The sequence below is a fragment of the Schistocerca americana genome, chromosome 6 (assembly GCF_021461395.2).
Source record: "Schistocerca americana isolate TAMUIC-IGC-003095 chromosome 6, iqSchAmer2.1, whole genome shotgun sequence".
NCBI classification, from domain to species: domain Eukaryota; kingdom Metazoa; phylum Arthropoda; class Insecta; order Orthoptera; family Acrididae; genus Schistocerca; species Schistocerca americana.
This window is the reverse complement of record NC_060124.1, coordinates 186,449,490-186,470,158: the sequence shown is the minus strand read 5'-3', so window position 1 is coordinate 186,470,158 and position 20,669 is coordinate 186,449,490. Positions and strand designations below refer to the sequence as shown.

General features: G+C 37.4%; 1 protein-coding gene across 1 annotated transcript in view; it reads right to left on the bottom strand.

The window, feature by feature from the left end:
- Positions 1–385: 385 nt before the first annotated feature.
- LOC124619913 overlaps positions 386–20,669 on the bottom strand; it is a 264,971-nt gene continuing 244,687 nt past the window's right edge. Inside the window, exon 17 of the mRNA XM_047146549.1 lies at positions 386–2,632. Coding sequence (XP_047002505.1) covers positions 2,505–2,632 — 128 coding nt within the window. The 3' untranslated portion in view covers positions 386–2,504. The remainder of the gene's footprint in view (positions 2,633–20,669) is intronic.

Sequence of the window (20,669 nt, the reverse complement as noted above, 5' to 3'; positions counted from 1 at the left end):
CTATGGGCTGTAATTGTTTTGATTGGCAAAAACCAGAACACTATTTGTCACATACAGTTTCATCGATAAAATACATTTCTTTGATAAATATATTGGTAACTGGCAGTGTTAATTTGTCAACAGAAAGAAAGAATATTAGGATGAGAGAGTAGGAGGAAATTGAGAATGTCCTTTTAAAAAAACATCCTTTCCAACCTTTGCTCCAGCTGATATGGAGAAACTGCGAACACAGAAATACCCTTTCTAAGACAAGAGAATATATTTGTTGTTTTGAATGTATTGCAGAGAGAGAGAGAGAGAGAGAGAGTCATGTGGATTTTAATAAAATAAAGATAAATTTCATAGCATATTTGGAGAAAAAAGAATTTTTTTTATTACAGCTGATTTTGTGAAAGAGCAATTCATATAGGACTCCACATTCCCACACCAAATGAACATTAAAATTACCGCCACCAGTTAACAGCAAGGGCGCAGTAGTTAATGTATTGATGTGTTAATATGCAAAATAAAGTACTTGTCTAAACGAACTGTTCTGCACACATGACATCATTTAGGATTAAACGAAATGGTTAATGGCATCAATCTAGGATTTTAAAAATAATGACAGAAACAATAAAATGAGTAATTTGCATCAAGTATGTTACGTAATAAACAAACTACAGTGAACAGAAACCAACAACCACATCATTTTAAGTTGTACAGATATGGGTCAGCAGCTACAGAACCATGTTTTTAAAATATGCGGGAAAAACGAGCTCTCCTGAACAGTGGTCTAAATGGAAAAATATATAGCTCATCACTTGAGAGCAAATGGTTGTGGTTGTGCACATAGGGTTTTGGTAAATTGATAGCTTTCCATTGGTTCTCATACTCCGAATTATCAACACAACAACATTATCATTTTACTTAAGTCACATTGTGGTAAATGAGTACACAAATATAATGTAAATGAACTACTCCTGTATTACAGTAATGTAAACAGTGTCAATGAAATGCACTATACAATAAATATAATAACATTACATATACCATAGCTCTTCAACTGACAGCTTGCGTTAGGGTAAAAAAATCTACTGCTAAGGAACTTAAAATGAATAGGAACATCATGCAATCTCAGATTTAACAACTATTCACAATGTTTGTGTCAGTACGTGGTAAGCACATATATAAATATTGAGCAAATGACAAAACTGAGGTAAATGTACTTCCTGATTATGATTTTCAACAACTGTATACAAAGACAGGTACCCTACAACAGTTTCTTGGTTTGTTGCCCTTTCTAATAAAATGACAAAAACACATACAAATATTTATTAACATAAAATAAGCACTTTATCAGGTAAAGTGAACCTCCGAAGTTGTGTAATTACATTAAAGGGAACCAAACACACTAGAAAACTAAATGTGAAGGTTGCTTCAGTTAACATTAACACAGTCAGATACTGAAAAATCTTAAAGCTTTCTTTACAGAAACAAATCAAATACTAGAAACCATGATGACATGATTTCTGATTACACACAATTGTAGCCATTTATGGCCTCGAAAATACCCGTCAATTTTATTTTAGTTGATTAGGATAGACATTTGCTTATTTTGTACATGTGAATGTTATACAGTGATACTAACAGATCTGACATAATAAATACCTAAAAACACGCACATCCTCAGAAAAAGTGTTTTGATTCTATGTAACATTAAAAAGGTGAAACATATGTTGTATGCACATTCAAGGGACAGACAACAGACAGCTCACAAGTGGGGCTGTGATTGCATGCACGTTGCTACTTCAAGGTAGAATGTTGCAACACGATATGCAAAAACCTTGATCAATACCAAAAATATCAACAATGATCACACTTGTCTGTGTTCCAAATGCAGTTCAACACCATAAGTCACTTTTATTTGCAAATATGTCTTTTTCCATAAATGTTTTCTAGTAAGGCCCAGAATATAAAAATAGTTCCAATTCTGCCTTGCAGGTTAAAGGTTACTCTCACATGTGATAGAAATACTCATAATATTAGAGCAAATCTATCAGTAAACTGCAAAAATGATTTGAGCAAGTGAAGATTCTGTTCCATTTTGAAACACTAATGGTGTTACATGGAGGCAAAGAGCGAATAAAAAAAAATCACTACCATGCATACTGATACTGCACTACTGAATCATTAAGACTGTCTTTATTTGATGTGCATCCATTTATTTTTATTTGAAGCCAACTCATTTCTTCTGTATGAGGTATACTTTAACGTACGGTACTTTTGTTGCTGGTGGTGGAGATGATAAAGGTTAAACACTGCAGTTCAAATAGGAACTCAACACTTGGTTTCATACACATTTCAGTTTCTTCAACACGGCTCACAAATGAATAGATTCACATCTGCAATCACTTCTTTCGTACAACAGTAACCGCAACCTGGGTGCAATAATAAAAGCTGCATCTTGTCACAACAATGCTCACTCACAACCGTGCCCACATTACTGGAGAACCACATGTAGCATATCATAAATTAGCACTTGACCCAACACTGTTTGGGGGTACATTGAAAACAGTGCCACCTGCACTAATATTTCCTGTGGTTATTCCTCCAGTCTGATGAACTTGTTTCGTTCTGTGATGCCGCAATGGATCTGAAAAATACATATATGTATATATTCCAGTCTTTCACATCTCTATATTAAATAATGCCCCATAATGTGTATGGGAACAATCTGAGAACAACTTACACAAAGAATTCAGAAGTAGGATTTATTAAAGTAATCGCACATTAAATTTTCATAACACTATGATCAATGAAATAAGTCATATCAAAATTGATGAAAAATCTTGGGGTTGTCAACCAGCCTGCCAGCTGTCCAGAAGATGAAGAGTAGGATACTCATCAAAATGTTGTGGTACCTCAAGACTGTCAACTGTGTGGAAACCCAAGAGTTTCTCAATAGTAGCATATGGCAACAAAATCACCATTCTTATTGAAAACATTTCATTTTTGAAAACCAATGAGCACTACTAAAACTAGCAAAAGTGGCTCTAAGAATCATCTGTGCTACAGCAGCATTACACGAGGAATCATATTTATTATATAACTCAACTTTCATAATCGTAAAGCCATTTTTAAATTTTGACAGTACAGTAATTGTGCTCTTAATAATGTTGCTATCAACTCAAGAGGTAGCAGAGTTAACTTTGTGCCAAGTGCAAGTCTTGTTGTGTCACAGAATAAGTGAACAAACATGTCTTTTGTAGTTATGCAAGGACACAAAACTCCTTCATATGCTCTCTCTAAAGTATTGCAGAAAACATACAATGAATACTACACTTCATGAAATTTGCTAGCCATCTTGGAATTTGTATTAGGGACTGTGAAGGTAATGTAGATATCCAGATCAAGTCCCAATATCAAATGACTGCAATTAATTCCAGTCAATACCTCTACAATATATATCATGGAATAATAATTTGCCAACATGAGATACCTGAGAGAAAAGTCCTCAGGAGTTGTAGAACCTTGCTGTGATTTGTGGCAGCTTCCTCTGAATAGTTTGCACTGTAACTAGTCTACTGGTGATGTTCTCTACACTCATGCAAAAACTGTCTGTTTTTGTGTTCTGGTGGATGTCTAGAGCCTGCTTCTCTATGCTGACATCCTGTTTTTCAGCTCTTCAAATATTTGATTATTCTCAATTACTGAAACACTGGTGAACTATTCTTATCTATCTTCCAGTAATGACCCCAACTAATTAACATATTGGCAAGCAAAATATGTTTTATACTGGTGAGGAAAATCTGTTTTACACTACCCTAACTGTAATCTGTGAGCATGTGTCATAATCTTAACAACATGTGAGATCAGTGACTGAGGTGCAAGGCAGTGAGCAATTTTGTAAATATTCACAGAGACCATGAAATTCAAAGAAACTCACTTAATGTTAAAACGGATGTGTTTACACAACCTTAGCAAACTTGCTTGGGACTCAATATACAGTCATTTCATGGTGATCAATAGCACAAAATTTCATGCCTTCTATCAATGCCTGTAATATAATAACTGTCTGGCTCTCATCAAACTAGTAAGCATAGAGTCATGAACCCCAGGCTAGCAAACTTGAGGAAAATGAAACTTAGTAACATCTATCTGACCAAGCAAAACAACAATTATCTAGTCTCCTGAGGCCTTAGGGGTCTTCCTGACGCTCTTTACCATTAATGTAAAGTTTCCTTCTTCCCACAGCTGGCTGCCTGTGACTGTTTAGCCACAAGAAAGACTGGTTAAGATCTTTCAGTCTCTCATTTCATTCTCCTAATCCTGCTATTGTTCCACAATCCTGGGCACAATGGTCATATGGCTCACAGAAGACATAAACAGTACCACCTGTTCAACTTTAATTCTTAATATCCCCTTGAAATTGTTGTACAGGTGTAACTTGGGGTGGTGATGGTGTTTCACAAATATTTTGTAATCCGAGAGCTCTGCCCACGTCTGTCCCAATACATTCTATTACTTTAAGGATGTTGTTCTAAGATACCTTCACATTTGATTTTAATGATAAGAGTACAAACACACAGTCAGTCATGAATGCGATCACAGGTATTCACATCTTTGTCCAGCGCATACAGGGTTTTAATATGCAAATTACAGTTTGTACAGGTGTAGTTAAGTGCTGCTAGAATCACACACTGTAATAGGTTTAATTCCAACCTCATAGTCCAAGTGAACCTGTATAACTCTACTACTGTTGCTATAATAAGCCTAAAGCACCTTTTTTGTCTCCTGCTAAGTATCAACAGTCACACTAATACCATTCCCCTTTCAGGTTTCCACGCAGATGTATGTGCTTATAAATGGTAAAAAGTGACGAATTCTTGCCAATCAAATGCTTGAACTGTTTTCAAAAGCTGTACAAGCTTCTGAAAAATGCCTTGAACGATAAGAAGTGCAGTTTTATTATGGTTCATAAGACAGCTGAGGTGACAGTTACTGACGGTTATGTGTCATTAATGGTAATGTGTGACACAGCACCTGCCTTGTTTCATCCCCATTTTCTGTGAGACACTTACAAAACTACATTTGCCAATAAATACACACCATATTCAGTTATGTGAGATTTTAGTACAAGCACTACAAACCTCGCTATTGTGTGCCCACACCTCCATATCATTATCATTATCATCATCAGCATCAGCAGCAGTTATGTTGGCAACAAGCTCAGTATCATCAAGCAGGTTGTGAATCTCATTGTTGAGACCTGTCAATTTATCTATTATCGCAAAATAGAGGAGAGAATATCATGGACATGATACAGGATTTGGGATGGACCCGATAGAGCAAAGGCATTTTTCGCTGTGGCAGAATCTCATCACAAAATTTCAGTCACCAACTTTCTCCTCCAAATGTGGAAATATTTTGTTGATGCCAACCTACATAGGGAGAAATGTTCATTATAATAAAATAAGGGAAATCAGAGCTCCCAGAAAGATACAGTAGTTCATTTTTTCCGCACGTTGTTCAAGGGTGGAATAATAGAGAATTATTGTGGAGGTGGTTCATGAACCCTCTGCCAGGCACTTTAGAAAGATTTGTATGTAGATGTAATCTGGACTTACAGTGTTCCACATCCTCCAGTAGCATCAAATCAGTAAATTCCTGCATCTACTTGACAAAATGTGTGATTTTTACTTTTCTTCTTGCCTGTTGCTTTAAATGGTCAGGAATGTAATTTGTGTACTTCACAAAATGACAAAAACATAGTAGCCTACAAATATAATACCAGTGAAGTCATACAAATACCTGGATGTAGCACTCAGTAGGTACACAAAATGGAACAATCACATAATCTCTGTTGTGGAAAGAGCAGGTAGCACACTTCAGTTTATTGGTGGAATACTAGGAAAATGCAATCAGTCTACAAATGAGATTACTTACAAATGACTTGTGTGGCCCATCTACAATACTGCTCAAGTTACGATGAAGCAAGCTGGGATCTCTTTACTTCCTCTCTTGTTTTGCCATCTGCCTCCTTAAATTCATTTTATTTTCATTTTTGACTAATTATCTTTAACATACATGAGTATAATCTGCATTTCCATAAAAGAGAAAGGATGGCCCTCAGTCTTAAAGAATAGAGCACCAGGCCTAATTTTGTGCTTAGTTTTGTGTATGTAATTAATTTCCTAATTTATTTTGACTATCCCCAGTTAATACCCTTTGTTATAAGGTGAAGTCAATAATTGTTTGGTGACTTAAATTCTATTGTTGACTTATAAACAAATATAAATTCTGTGCTAATTATAAACAATTGGAAGGAGAACTGCTAGAATTCTTAAAAGTATTTATTTGGCTCTATTCGAAAACATATTAGAAAAGCCAGTCCTTAATTATTTCCAAAATCATTACCAGGTTTGTCAAAAGTATTTTTTGTGTAACAATATCTGTTAATTTCATTATTTAAAAAAATAATTCAGCCTTTGTGGCTGAAGAAACTGTTAAAAAAAGGGGAATTTTTTGATGTATTCAGTTAATTGAATGAGTTATGTTTTCATTGTAATTTCTGTAAATTAAACTTCGAACAATGTGTAGTTGTAGTACCTATTATTGTGAGGATGTATAAAGGATGGATTTTTGGTCTCCACACAGTCAGCCCAAGGCCAATTTTCAGAGGGAAATTATGTACTGTTTAAAGTAACAACAATGTGTCAACTTAACAGTGGAGCTAGTGTTATACAAATAGACCATGCATTAAAACAAGGACAGTGTTCAATTTTTATAGGAAATGGTGTCACACGTACCATATTATTTTGCAAGAACCGTGAACTGTGTGATTACGTTTTTACTGCTCAAAGATGTTCATCAGCAAACTATTGTAGCAGTATGCTGATGTTTGCCTGCAACCTATAAATGAGGCTTGTCAAAATTTACCGATAGTGACTGGGCATATAACTGTGTAATATTGGGGGGTTGTGAACAGTGAAAGTAAATAACTGTGAAACGCAACTATGCACCTGTCGGCTACATCATTTACAGTAGTCAGTATTGAACTTCCAACCCCCATTTTTCAGCCAGTGTAACAATGCTGTACGTCGACACTGAGGACTATCAATGAAGAAATAAAGCAGATGGACATCACATATGGTGCTTTCAGGTGAGGACTACTGCATTTTGACACAATAAACAAGGACTCATAAACTTTGAACAGTGAACTCGAGAGCAGTTTACAGTACAGTGACTTTAACAAAGTGAGTGGATGATACATGTGTCATCAGAATTTTGTCAAAGACAGTGAACAGACAATATTATGGGAGTGTGAAATACAATTACTTTGAAATATCATAATTGATGTAGCCGCCATCAAACAGGGAGGTGCAACAGCCTATCAGCAAGTGGGTTCTATGGAAACAGCTGTTGAGTACAGGAGCAGCCAATCAACTCGTAGGTGGACACAGCCGAGCAGGATAAACAACATGTCTCACAAAGAGAATTACAATATGCACCAGCTGTGCAGACGACCATCAAGATGACAACCGCAGCAGCAGCAGCAGCAGCAGGAGACGAGTGAATAAAAATAAGGTAATTCATAGCAAAAGCCGTTTTGTATTAAGTGATACATAATGAGTGGCCTTAACAAACAAGACAGTGTGATGGAGGAGAATGGACAACAGGAGAGTGATGTGACTGATAACAAAGCTGTAGATGTTAAGTTTTTAAATGAACAGAAAGACGTAATGGGGACTGATTCAGTAGATGACAGTGATTATAAATCAGATAGGAATGTAACTTTGAATGATGGTGATGAAGGTCATATTGTAAGTGAAATGATAAAAGTGGCATCTAAATTCTGTGGTGATGTGAGCGAAATGGATGAAAACAGTACTGAAGCGGGTAAAATCATTAAGGTTAAGGAGGAAGACTCATAGTGAAAGTCAGCAAAGGAAAAATTTATGGCAAACAGAAAATTTGAAGTGATGTCAAGGCAACTTATGAGTAGTATGAGTAAGAAAGAAGACATTAGTAGTATGAAAAAAGACATTAGTGGGGTGAAAAATAAAATTGTGAGCATTAAAACTGACATTGCTAGCTTAAAGGATGAACTGAAGAAAGAAATTAAAAAGGAAATTAAGGTAGTCATCTTTAATCTTTCAGCATTAAAAGTTGAGGCAGTAATAAAAGACTGTGATTAAAAGATAAAGAAAGTAGTGCAGAATACTAATGAGAAATTAACATTAATGAGTAGTAAATGGGTAGAGGAGAGAAAGAAACTTTGTGATGACTATAATAGGAGGGTGGGAGGGTGGAGGCTTCCAGGAAACAGTGTAAAGATGAAGATGAAGTGCTCAAAATAGGATTAAACTTTAGAACCAAATCAATCAGATTAAAAATGATTTACAAGTGTAGGTAGAAACCAAGTGTGCAAGAGTGCTAGACAAAAAACTGGTAAAAGTAAATAAAAATGTAGATTCGAAATTGGCTGAAATGGAGAAAAAAATGGATGAGGTACATAATCTATTATATACAGTATGTAGTGTCCCAAACAGTCCTTCATTTGTTAGTTGTAAGAAACTTAATAATTTTGAACCATATGGGGAAGTGCATCCACTGGATTTCATTAGAGAATTTAATGCTTTCCCTGAAACATGGAGTGACAAAGAGAAAATGTCATTTGTGAGAGGTTTCTTGAAATGGGATGCTTATCGATGAGCAGCTCAGGTAGCTGATAATTGTACCTCATGGCATAGCTTTATGAAAGCATTTTTAGATGAGTATTGGTCCAAAGAGAAGAAGCAGAGAATTTTGAGTGAATTTTGGGGAGGAGAGAGATTTTACTCTAGGAAGGGTACTGTGAAAGGTTTCTGTCAGCTTTGGATAAACAAACTGAAATACTTGGACAAAAAGCTAGGTTGTTTGTTGCTGTCTTCAGTCCTGAGACTGGTTTCATACAGCTCTCTATGCAAGCTTCTTCATCTCCCAGTACTTACTGCAACCTACATCCTGAATCTGCTTAGTGTGCTCATCTCTTAGTCTCCCTCTACGATTTTTACCCTCCACGCTGCCCTCCAATGCTAAATTAGTGATCCCTTGATGCCTAAGAACATGTCCTACCAACCGGTCCCTTCTTCTTGTCAAGTTGTGCCACAAACTCCTCTTCTCCCCAATTCTATTCAATACCTCCTCCATATAGTAAACCTTCATGCCCTCGGGAAAAATTACGGCTGTAGTTTCCCCTTGCTTTCAGCCGTTCGCAGTACCAGCACAGAAAGGCCGTTTTGGTTAGTGTTACAAGGCCAGATCAGTCAATCATCCAGACTGTTGCCCCTGCAACTACTGAAAAGGCTGCTGCCCCTCTTCAGGAACCACACGTTTGTCTGGTCTCGCAACAGATACCCCTCCGTTGTGGTTGCACCTACGGTAGAGCCATCTGTATCGCTGAGGCATGCAAGCCTCCCCACCAACGGCAAGGTCCATGGTTCATGGGGGTAGGAAAAGCTAGGTAGTGAATCAATAATTGTTGGTTTAGAAACTAAGTTGCCTCAGAAAGTCAGATAATTGCTTTACCTACCCCGAGGGGTAATATTAGCGATTTTTTAAAATTATGTTGATAAAGTGGAGAGGATGAAGCCCTCAGTGGAAGATCATAGGAGGAGTTTTGATGACAATAATCAATCAGAGAGAGAGTTTCAGGTAAATGGGATGAACAGAACTAATTATAGTAGAAATTCAAGGAATGGTTGGGTGGAAGATAGCCAGAATGAGCACAGAAATGGTAGGACAAATTCAAATAACAAAAATGGAGGAGATGACGGTAATCCTGAATCAAACCATTTAAACTAGATAATGCTCCAGTTTTTGGCTCGCAATAGAGGAGGTAGTAATGAAGAGCCACGTGTATATAAATGTGTTGTAATCACAGATAAGGTTAATGTAAATGATAGTGTTTACTGGACAGCGGTAGTGATTTGAATGGCATTTCACAGTCATTTTTTGAATCTATTAAGAATGCAGAGGGTATAGCAGTAATACTTGTTTCTGGAATAAAAATTATTGGTGCTATAGGTAAGCTATCAAAGAGTGTGAAATGAGAGGTACTGTGGAATTGGCGGGACAGTTGTTGGAGTGCAATTTCGTGGTGATTCAAAATCTCAGCATTGATGTAATATTTGGGACTAATTTCTTGTGCAAATGGTGTGTAAATATTGATTCTGCTAGTGGTAAGTTTAGTTTTAAGTGCAATGGAAGTAGGTATGATGTATCATTTTTGGAGGGTATGGACAAGTGTGTGGAAACTGAATTAGATTTGCCATTAAGAGTTTTGACCATTGGGCAGGTTGCTTAGGAACAAAAGGAGGAATGAGCAAGGCTGGAAATAATAAAGAGAGTTGAGGATATTAAAGGTATTACAAATAATTAAAGGGAGGAATTAAATGGTATTCTACTGAGCAACTGTAAGGCATTTTCAGACAGGCCAGGTTTGGTAAATGATTTTGAGTGCAAATTAAGAGTTTAAGGATTATGAATCATTTTTCAAGAAGCCTTATATTACTCCATTTTCAAAAAAGGAAACAGTGAGAAAAGAAATTCAAAAGATGGTCTCATGGGGGATTACTGAAAGGTTGTGGTTGTAAAGAAGAAGAACAGTGGTGTCAGGTTGGTTCTGAATGCCAGGAAGTTAAATGAAATCGTCGTAGGGGAGAGTGACAACCCACTAACACAGATGAAATTTTGCAAAAGTTCCATGGATGTAAGCTTCTGACTTCTTTTGATGTGACTTGTGGCTATTGGAATATTAGTTTGGCCAGTGAATCCAGGCCATGTACAGCATTCTCTCTCTCTCTCTCTCTCTCTCTCTCTCTCTCTCTCTCTCTCTCTCTCTCTCTCTCTCTGTGTGTGTGTGTGTGTGTGTGTGTGTGTGTGTGTGTGTGTGTGTGTGTGTGTCAGAGCTATTGACAAGGTGGTAGGTGAGATATTAACCATTAACCACTGACATCACAGTCTATGTAGATGATATCCTAGTAGTGAGTGCATAATGGTTCAAGCACTGTAAGATTCTGAATGAAGTACTGAGGGCTATGTATAGAGAAGGTATGAAACTAAAATTAAGTAAATCTGAACTTGTAAAGTAGGAAATTTCATTTTTGGGTCACAGGATTAAGGAGGAAGGTATACAGCCTGATGCAGAAATCTTATAGCTAAGTTTGGCTTGTTTGGCTTCTACTGAAAGTTCATATCAGATCAGTCATTTAATCATTCTTGCTTTGGTAATTTGTTGAAAAAGGATGAAATGTGAAATTGGACAGAGGAGTGTGAAGAGGCATTTCAGAGTTTCAAAAAAGAATTAGTAAATAGTAAGGTGTTAGGACATCCAAATTTTTCACTGCCTTTCTGTGTAAGTACTGATGCAAGTTTTTGTGGTTTGGGGGTAGAAATTTTCCAATTACTCGTAGTACCTACTGAGAAGGGGGCTGAACACAAAACTATTGATTTTGCTAGTAGGACATTACAGTCACATTAAAAGAACTATTACATTTCAGTATTAGAGGCTTTTGGCAATTAGTTTTGGATTTCAAAAGTTTGAGTACTATTTGCTTGGACATATGACCGTAGTGTATACAGATCATAAGGCTTTGAATTACCTCCATCTCCAAATTTAAGGTTGGTTAAGCAGTATTACAATTCAGACAACATGCCAAAAGTGGAACAGTACTATACTATACATAAAGGGTTGTTGTTTAGGAGGTAAAATTTGAATAGTGAGGACTGGACATTTTGAGAATCCAGAGTGAAAATATCATCCTGGAAACATCTCCCAGGCTGTGGTTAAGCCATGCCTCCGCAATGTCCTTTCTTCCAGGAGTGCTAGTTCTGCAAGGTTTGCAGAAGAGCTTCTGTGAAGTTTGGAAGGTAGGAGACAAGGTACTGGCAAGATTGAAGCTATGATGATGGGTCGTGTGTCGTGCTTGGGTAGCTCAGTTGGTAAAGCACTTGCCCGCAAAAGGCAAAGGTCCCGAGTTCGAGTCTCGGTCCGACACAAAGTTTTAATCTGCCAGGAAGTTTCATATCAGCCCACACTCTGCTGCAGAGTGAAAATATCATTCTGGAAACAGCCCCCAGGCTGTGGCTAAGCCATATCTCTGCAATATCCTTTCTTCCAGGAGACTAGTTCTGCAAGGTTCGCAGAAGAGCTTCTGTGAAGTTTGGAAGGTAGGAGACGAGGTACCGGCAGAATTGAAGCTGTGATGAAGGGTCGTGTGTCGTGCCTGGGTAGCAGCTCAGTTGGTGGACCACTTGCCCGCAAGAGGCAAAAACTCCCGAGTTCGAGTCTCAGTCCGGCACACAGTTTTAATCTGCCAGGAAGTTTCAAGACTGGAAATGATGCTTTCCTGACCAACATGTTGATAAATTTGTTGACTACTTGCATGAGAGTTATGGACATTATGGCACTAGGAGAATAGTAGCTAAGATACAGGAGACAGTAATATTTAACAACTTGTGGAAAAGGGTTAAGGAGAGACTAGAAAGGTGTGGTAAATGTCAGAGAGTAAAGACAACTGGTGTGCCATCAAAAGGCTTAATGCATTCTGTTCTTTCTAGCGAACCTAAAAAGCTTATAGCAACTGACCTTCTAGGAATGTTGCCTGCATCTACAGGAGGTTGTAAACATATTTTCGTTGTTTTGGACACATTCTCAAAATGTGTAAAATTGTATCCAATTAAGAAGACAAATATTATAATTGAGAAGTTGACATCTGATTACTTTTGCAATGTAGGGGTACCAAAATCACTTTTGTCTGACAATGGCCTGCAATTTGTTTCTGAGAGGTTTGGACACTGTATGGCAATACACAAGATAAAACACATAAAGATCTCTACCTATTTTCCACAAGGTAACATGAGTGAAAGGGTTATGAAGGAGATTAATAGACTGTGCAGGACTTATTGTAGTAAGAAACACACTGCTTGGACAAGTCATATTCGACATTTTGAAAATACTATCAACAACTTGTGGAACAAATCAACAGGATATGCCCCAGGTGAGCTTATGTTCAACGAGAGACCCAGCAACATCATCAGAGAAGATGTGGATTTCCCTCAGGTAAGTGAAGTAGCACAGGACGAAAGGATCAGATTGGCTAAAGAGATAATGAAAAAGAAAGCAGCAGGAAGGAAGAGAAGATATGACAAAGGAGTGAATCCAACTAGTTTCAGAATAGGTAGCTTTGTCCTTATCAAAACCAAAGAAAATGATGAGATAAATAAATTTTTGCATGTGTATCATTGTCTTTTCTGAGTGGTACGCAATGCCCATGACAACTCTTATGAATCGGCTTACACAAAAACTAGCAGGATTTTTGGAATAAAGAATATTATTGACCTGAAACCTTATGTATCACCAATTAGATGTTTGTATATCAATCCACGACAGTTTAAAATGTTTCTAAGCTTAGGTAGTGTGGATTTTGTTAGGAGAATGGAGTGTGCCTTGAACCAGAAGTAAGACCTGTGACCAAGTATGGGGTTCAAGGTTGCTTGTTGGGTTCATTATGTGGCGATAATGCTTACCCCAGCTGTATGTCTCATTCTTTGTGTTTTCTGAGGCAGTCAAACTCCTATCCTATCTGAAGTTTTTAAGTGAATCGGAAACATTCTACTTTCGATTTTCATGTGATTACATAAATGGTGTGAATTTCAAACCAGGACTTGGCATTTTAGTGATTTTGCAAATGGAAAAGAAACCCAAATCTTTCAAGTTTAACCAGTTTAAGACAGAGTTATCTACAAGAGTAGTGTAATGTGCACTTGATTTTAAATTTTTACTAGTCTCCACCTTTCGCACTATAGTCAGTTTTAGTGTTAATTATTGTGATGTTATGAGAACTGTGTGATGTATTTATTTATGAAGTCATGACCATTATTTGCCATCAGTGTAAAACAATTTTTCCTTATATTTTGTTAGAAGTAAAAGTGAGTGTACTAAAGTGGAGCACTTTGTCTAACTTTTTCATGTACTGTGGTGGAGGAGAGTCACCTCCAAGGACAGCAGTGCGTTTCCTTACTAACTGCCACTTGGACATCTGAAGGTGTGGATGACTTGGTGAGAAAATGTGTTAAAGCTCATTAAAAAGAGTGAAAGTGCTTGTGCAAAATACTAAACAATGAAAAAGTGAATTTTTCTGTCAAGAAAATGAACTGCCAGGTGCAGTGAAATTTAACTTTTTGCAACCCAGATCATTTACTTTATTGAAGCAAGAGAGGACTTGTATAAAGTGATATGTATCTTAAAATGTCTTCTTTGTTTATCCAAAAACGACATCACATACAATGAAGATGACTATTTTTATTAAAAGTATAATTTGTGGATATTTTGTGCCAAGGTACAATGCACTATATGTAAATATTTTGTATGGAGATTTTCATATGGCCAGTTCATATAAGTAGGAATCTAAAAAACATATGTACTGTAGTTTATGATAAGGATGTTTCTTATGTAATTTTCTTTTGTATGTAGATTATTAAACCTACTTTCTGGGATCTCTTGTGGTCATTGAATTGCCCAGTTAGCTATTTGCAATACCTATCTGGTCAATCCAATGAGGGGGTTATGTGACAAAGCAAGACAGGATCTCTTTACTTCCTCTCTTGCTTTGCAATCTGCTTCCATAAATTCAATTTATTTTCATTTTTACCTAATTGCCTTTAACATACATGAGTATAATCTGCATTTCCAAAAAAGAGAAAGGTTGGCCCTCAGTCCTAAAGAATATAGCACTCGGCTGTGCTTAGCTTTGTGAATGTAATTAATTTCCTAATTTAGTTTCATTATTCCTAGTTAATGTCTTTTGTTATAAGGGGAGCTCAGTAATTGTTTCATGGCTTAAATTCTATTGTTGACTTATAAACAAAAATAAATTCAGTTCTAATTATAAATACTTGGAAGGAGAACTGCTAGGATTCTTAAAGTATTTATTTGGCTCTTTTCGAAAACATATAAGAAAAGCTAGCCCTTAATTAATTCCAAAGTAATTACAAGGCTTGTCAAAAGTATTGTTTGTATAACTATATCTGTTAATTTCATTATTTAAACAAATAATTTAGCCTAACCTTTGTGGTAGAATAAACTGTTAAAAAGGAGGAATTTTTTTTATGTATTCAGTTAATTGGATGAGTTATGTTTTAATTGTAATTTCTGTAAATTAAACATCAAACAATGTATAGTTTCAGTACCTGTTATTGCGAGGATATATAAAGGATGGATTTTTGGTCTCTGCACAGTCAGTTCATGGCCGATTTTCAGTGGGAAATTATGTACTGTTTAAAGTAACAACAATGCATCAACTTAACATTTAATTAAAGTAACACAAATAGGTCATCTGTTAAAACAAGGACAGTGTCTGTTCAGTTTATATGACAAATAGTGTCAGATATACCATATTATTCTGCCAGAACTGTGAACTGCATGGTTAGATTTTTACTGCTCATAGATGTTCAACAGCAAACTATTATAGCAGTATGCTGATGTTTGCCCGCAACCTATTAATGAGGCTTATCAAAATTTACCAATAGTGAACTGGCCACATAACTGTGTAATATTGGGTGGTTGTGAATTGTAAAAGTAAATAACTGTGAAACACAACTGTGCACCTGTCAGCTACATCATTTACAGTAGTCAACGAGTGAACTTCCATCCTCCACTTTTCAGCCAATATAACAATGCTGTATGCCAACACTGAGGACTATCAACAAACAAATCAAGCAGGCGAACAACACAAAGTGTGTGGGACAGTAGGATATGGGTGGGGGGACAGTAAAGTGCTGCTTGTGTGAGCATGCAGGACCATGGTGGGGACAGGGTAGGGCAGCTAGGTGGCGTCTGGAGGTTTCACGGGGGAGGAAGTGGAGGAGGGAAAAAAAGGCAAGCAGAGGTAGGGGAGGAAAAGGAGAGAGAGGGAGAGAGAGACTGATGGATGTGTTGGTGGAATAGAAGACTGTGTAGTGCTGGAATGGGAACAGGGAAGGGGATAGTTGAGTAAAGGTTAGGGACTAACAAAGGCTGAGGCCAGGGGGATATGGGAATGTAGGCTGTATTGCAGGGATAGTTCCCACCTGCACATTAAGAAAAGCTGGTGTTGGTAGGAAGGATTCAGATGGCACACGCCGTGAAGCTGTCACTGAAGTGAAGGATGTTGCTTCACAGTCGGCACCATCTGGATCCTTCCTGCCAATACCAGCTTTTCTGGACTGTGCAGGTGGAAATTCTCCCTGCAATATATCCTACATCCCATAAGCCCCCTGGTCTCAACCTTTGTTAGCACCTATTCTTCCACCAACAACCCATTCCTGCTCTCACTGCAGCACTATACAGCCTTCTATTCCAAAAATGTACCCACTAGTCTCTCTCTCTCTCTCTCTCTCTCTCTCTCTCTCTCTCTCTCACTCTCTCTCTCCCCTCCCTCACTCACTCTCCTCTCTTTCTTCCCTTTCTCTACTTCTCACCTCCCCCCCCTGCCCTGCTGACCCTCCTGACTGCACCCACTGCACTACACTCCCTCCACCACATTCCTGTATGCTCCCAAAAGCAGCACTTTACCAGCCTTTCACAAGCTGCAACATCATCGCAAAAAACTAGTGACCTGTATATGTAATAAATTTCCTTTAATTTACGTCTATGGTCACACACTGTCTGTTAACAGACTACCGGTTTCGGTCTTTAATGACCATCATCAGATCTGCAGCAAATAGGAAAAACATAAATACACTCTCAAACTGTATACAGCTTAAGAGCAATACATAGACCATAATGAAAAGTAGTACTGACAAAATTTACATTTGTGAGCTTTAAATATGAAGAGGCATACATGTTTCATAAAAACAAAGCCCTAATGTACTGCAGTCATAGTGGCATCGTGAAACGTTAAATGCGGGATCAGCACCATCATCGTCAAATACATATAAATAACACCACATGCACGAGTCATGTTGTCAGTAGTACTACTGTTTAAAACAAGCTGCCGTACAGTAGCCACAAGAGGTTTGTGTTGTAAGTTCACCAGATGTCACTAATGTCGGCATACACTATTTTTCAATAACTAATTGAAACAGCAAAAATAAAGGGGGATACAATAATTGAAGTCTGTAATAAGCTTATAACGTATAAAAGGTAACTACACTGGCCACAAATGATGAAAAGCTGTTTTTAATTATGTCAAGTATGGATGCTGTCTTTTAAGACAGATTTTAATGATGTGTGAAGCTGTAACAGCGCCAGCACTAATCAAGGATGTTTTATGGTATGTATTTTGTAACTAAGTCATGAATATATTATTGGTCCCTGCTACAATATTATATGCAGTTCTGCATGCCGTTGTATGTTGCTAACTTGAGAAAAAAAATCTTTTTTATATCATAGATCTGAAGACAGCTAGATTGTTAGCTGAAACTAGCAATCAATCCAAATACAGAGGACTTCATGTGTGATCTTGACTGCATGGGTTTTCAGTCCTTTTAAAAAAATAATAAATAAATAAATAAATAAACACTGTTAGACACTTCCACTCAATTGTTGTACTGTATTCTGAACATCTGGTAATAAATCTAGGATTAAGAAATGCAGAATTCCTGTGATGAACACAGCCATCTCCTGGCCTCTTTGGAGAAGCACTTTTACCTTCAAACAGATGGAACACTGAAATGTTTCATTATTTAACCATGTTAGTTCTAATGTTGCTGGTGTCTTTCACACTAGAACTCTAAGGTTGGTTTGATGTAGTTCTCTGGCCCTGTCACTCATCGGCTATACTCTTCGTTTCAGCTGACCACTGCATCCTCCATCACCATCGTCAATGATCTGCTTATATACTCATATCTTTGGCTGCCAAGGCCAGACTGGTCTCGGCAGCCAGAGACAGTGGTCATGTCTGTGTGAGCTGTGTTTGGGTGAATGTGTGTGTGCATGTCGCCTATTTCAGCAGAGGGCCTTCTGGCTGAAGGCTTGTGTGTAATAGTCTTTTTGTTATGCATATCTGCAACCCATCATCTTCACTATAAGGTGTGTAGCAATCTATCCTTTCCATAATACTGTCATTATGGCAATCTGGATTTTCCATTGTTTAAAAAAAAAGCTAGGTATATCCATCTCTTTACAGTCTTTGGAGAAACAATAACATTTTTACAAAGAAAAAGATTTGGAACAAAGCCCATATAGTCTGCTTGATGATTTTGGAGTTATTTTTCTACTTTTCAGAGAGTGATGTCCATGCATCACATTGAAAAGCTTACAGTGGACTTCAAGTTTGTGTATGTTTGTACTCTTAAAATGACTTATGATGCCTTTTCCTTGCCCATGTCCTATGGCTGTGAACATAATCACTGACGTAAGCAGCTGCTTGGAATAATTCACAAAGTGTTTACATCTTTGATCTGCCCATGTTCATTGACATAACCTGATGTGCAGCACCTAAAGTGAATAGAACAGAAGATCTTCAGACCTACTAACATGAGTGACATGGCAGATATCACCATCCTAATGATGTGTTTCTTTCTCTACATTGATTCCTTTTTCCTTAATAAAATAGCTAACAATGGTTCAACATTGTAAAGATACATACATAAACATAAGTTAACTGTTGTGCGAGTGGCTGTTTTAAACTGAACCTCTACAAAACATGCAGTTTTACTGGAAGTGAAATACTCCCAAATGACACATCAGAAGATCCTGGCTGCTCAGCACAAAAAATTCTTTGTGGGAGCTATAGCACTTCAGTGCTTTATAGAGTTGAATTACTGAGTTTTTCATTTGGATGACATGATAGTTTTGACCACATTATGTTATCTTTGGTCTGTTTTCAATAATTGAGAAAATGTTGGCCAAGGCAGGACGTATTATAAAGACAACAATAATCTCAATTACTAATCAGTCTGGCCAACTGTGGGTATATATCAAATTACATACTTTAAAATTTCAAGTTAATATAAACTATTGAACAATAAAATAAAGAGATTAAAAGGTACTCTGCAACTTGTACAGAAGTCAGGCTCCAATTATAACAGAGAAATCTGAACACTAGGCAGATGTTAGAGAATGGAGGGTAATTAAATTAAATTAAGTGATGCTTTGCGAATTAGATTAGGAAATGACACACTAAAACTAATGTAGATAAGTTCTGCTATTTGAGCAGCAAAACAACTGAAAAAAGACTGAAGTAAAGAGGATTTAAGTGCAGACTGGTAATAGCATGAAAAGTTTTACTGTAAGAAAGAAGTCTGTTAACACTGAATACAAATTTAATCACTAGAAAGTCATTTCTGAAACATATTTGTCTGAAGTGTAGCTCTATATGAAAATAGAAGCTGGATGGTAAAACAATACAGGCAAGGGAGGAAAGAAGATTTTGAAATGTGGTATTACAGAAGAACACTGAAGATTAGACTTGTAGACCAGATAACTAATGAAGAGATACCGCATTGAACTGGGAGAAAAGAATTTATATATGAAGACAGTAACTGTTCTCGAAAGAACAGATACCATTGATGACTGTGCAGCTTCTCTAGAAAAAATGATAATTAATTGAAATGCTCAGCTGCCGACAGGTGTCCTTGATATACTTCGATGGGGACAGCTGAAAATATATGTCCCGGTCAGGGCGCACATTTTCAGCTGTCCCCATAGAAGTATATCAACAACACGTGTCGGCAGCTGAGGGTTTCAATTAATTATCTTTTATTCTTGAGAAGATGCACGGTCATCAATGGTATCTGTTCTTTCGAGAACAGTTACTATCTTCATACATATAGTTAAAGGCTACCCAGCCTTTGACCTTCGTCTGTGCAGATGTGCACAGGTTGCCCAAACTCTTACAGGAATCATCACCTTAGTGTGCGCGAATAATGAGTGGATGGGCAAATATCTATTACGTACATTATGTATGTAGATTGTGGACAGTTGAAAATGTGGGTCTCACGGGGAGCATGCAAGGAATAAGTCCCTGCAGTGGCACTACTCATCTGTGTCCTTGGTGGCTCAGATGGATAGAGTGTCTGCCATGTAAGCAGGAGATCCCGGGTTCGAGTCCCGGTCGGGGCACACATTTTCAGCTGTCCCCATCGAGGTATATCAATAACACCTGTCAGCAGCTGAGGGTTTCAATTAATTATCATTTATTTTAGAAAAGAGTTTAATGACACAACTTGACTAAAATAAGGGATCCTGTGGCATCACAGAACTGTTAATTCAGTAATGTAGTGAGGTATGTGGGGGTTGGGTAAAAACTGTGCAGGGAGACTAAGGCTTGACTACTGTATGCAGGGAGAAGCAGGGCTTGACTTCAGGAAGCAGGTTTTAAGTGATGTCTGGTCCCAGCATTCCTGCAGAGGTGAAGAATTTTACACAGGATACACTAGCATGGAGAATTGTGCAACCAGTCTTTGGACTGGAGATCACAACAGCTACAACAGTGACAAGAACATTGTCTATTTTAGGTCAAACAGAGCCTACCATAATGTAACTAATATTTGAAAACAGAAAATGCAGGATAGAATAAAAACAATACACCTTGGGACAGACTGGTAATCACCACATAGCAGACACAACACTTATCAGCTGCCAGACCCATTTAAGTAGATCACTAGCCATTATTAAGCAGTGCATTTTTTGTAGCAACTCACAATAGTTGAATCTTCTAGTA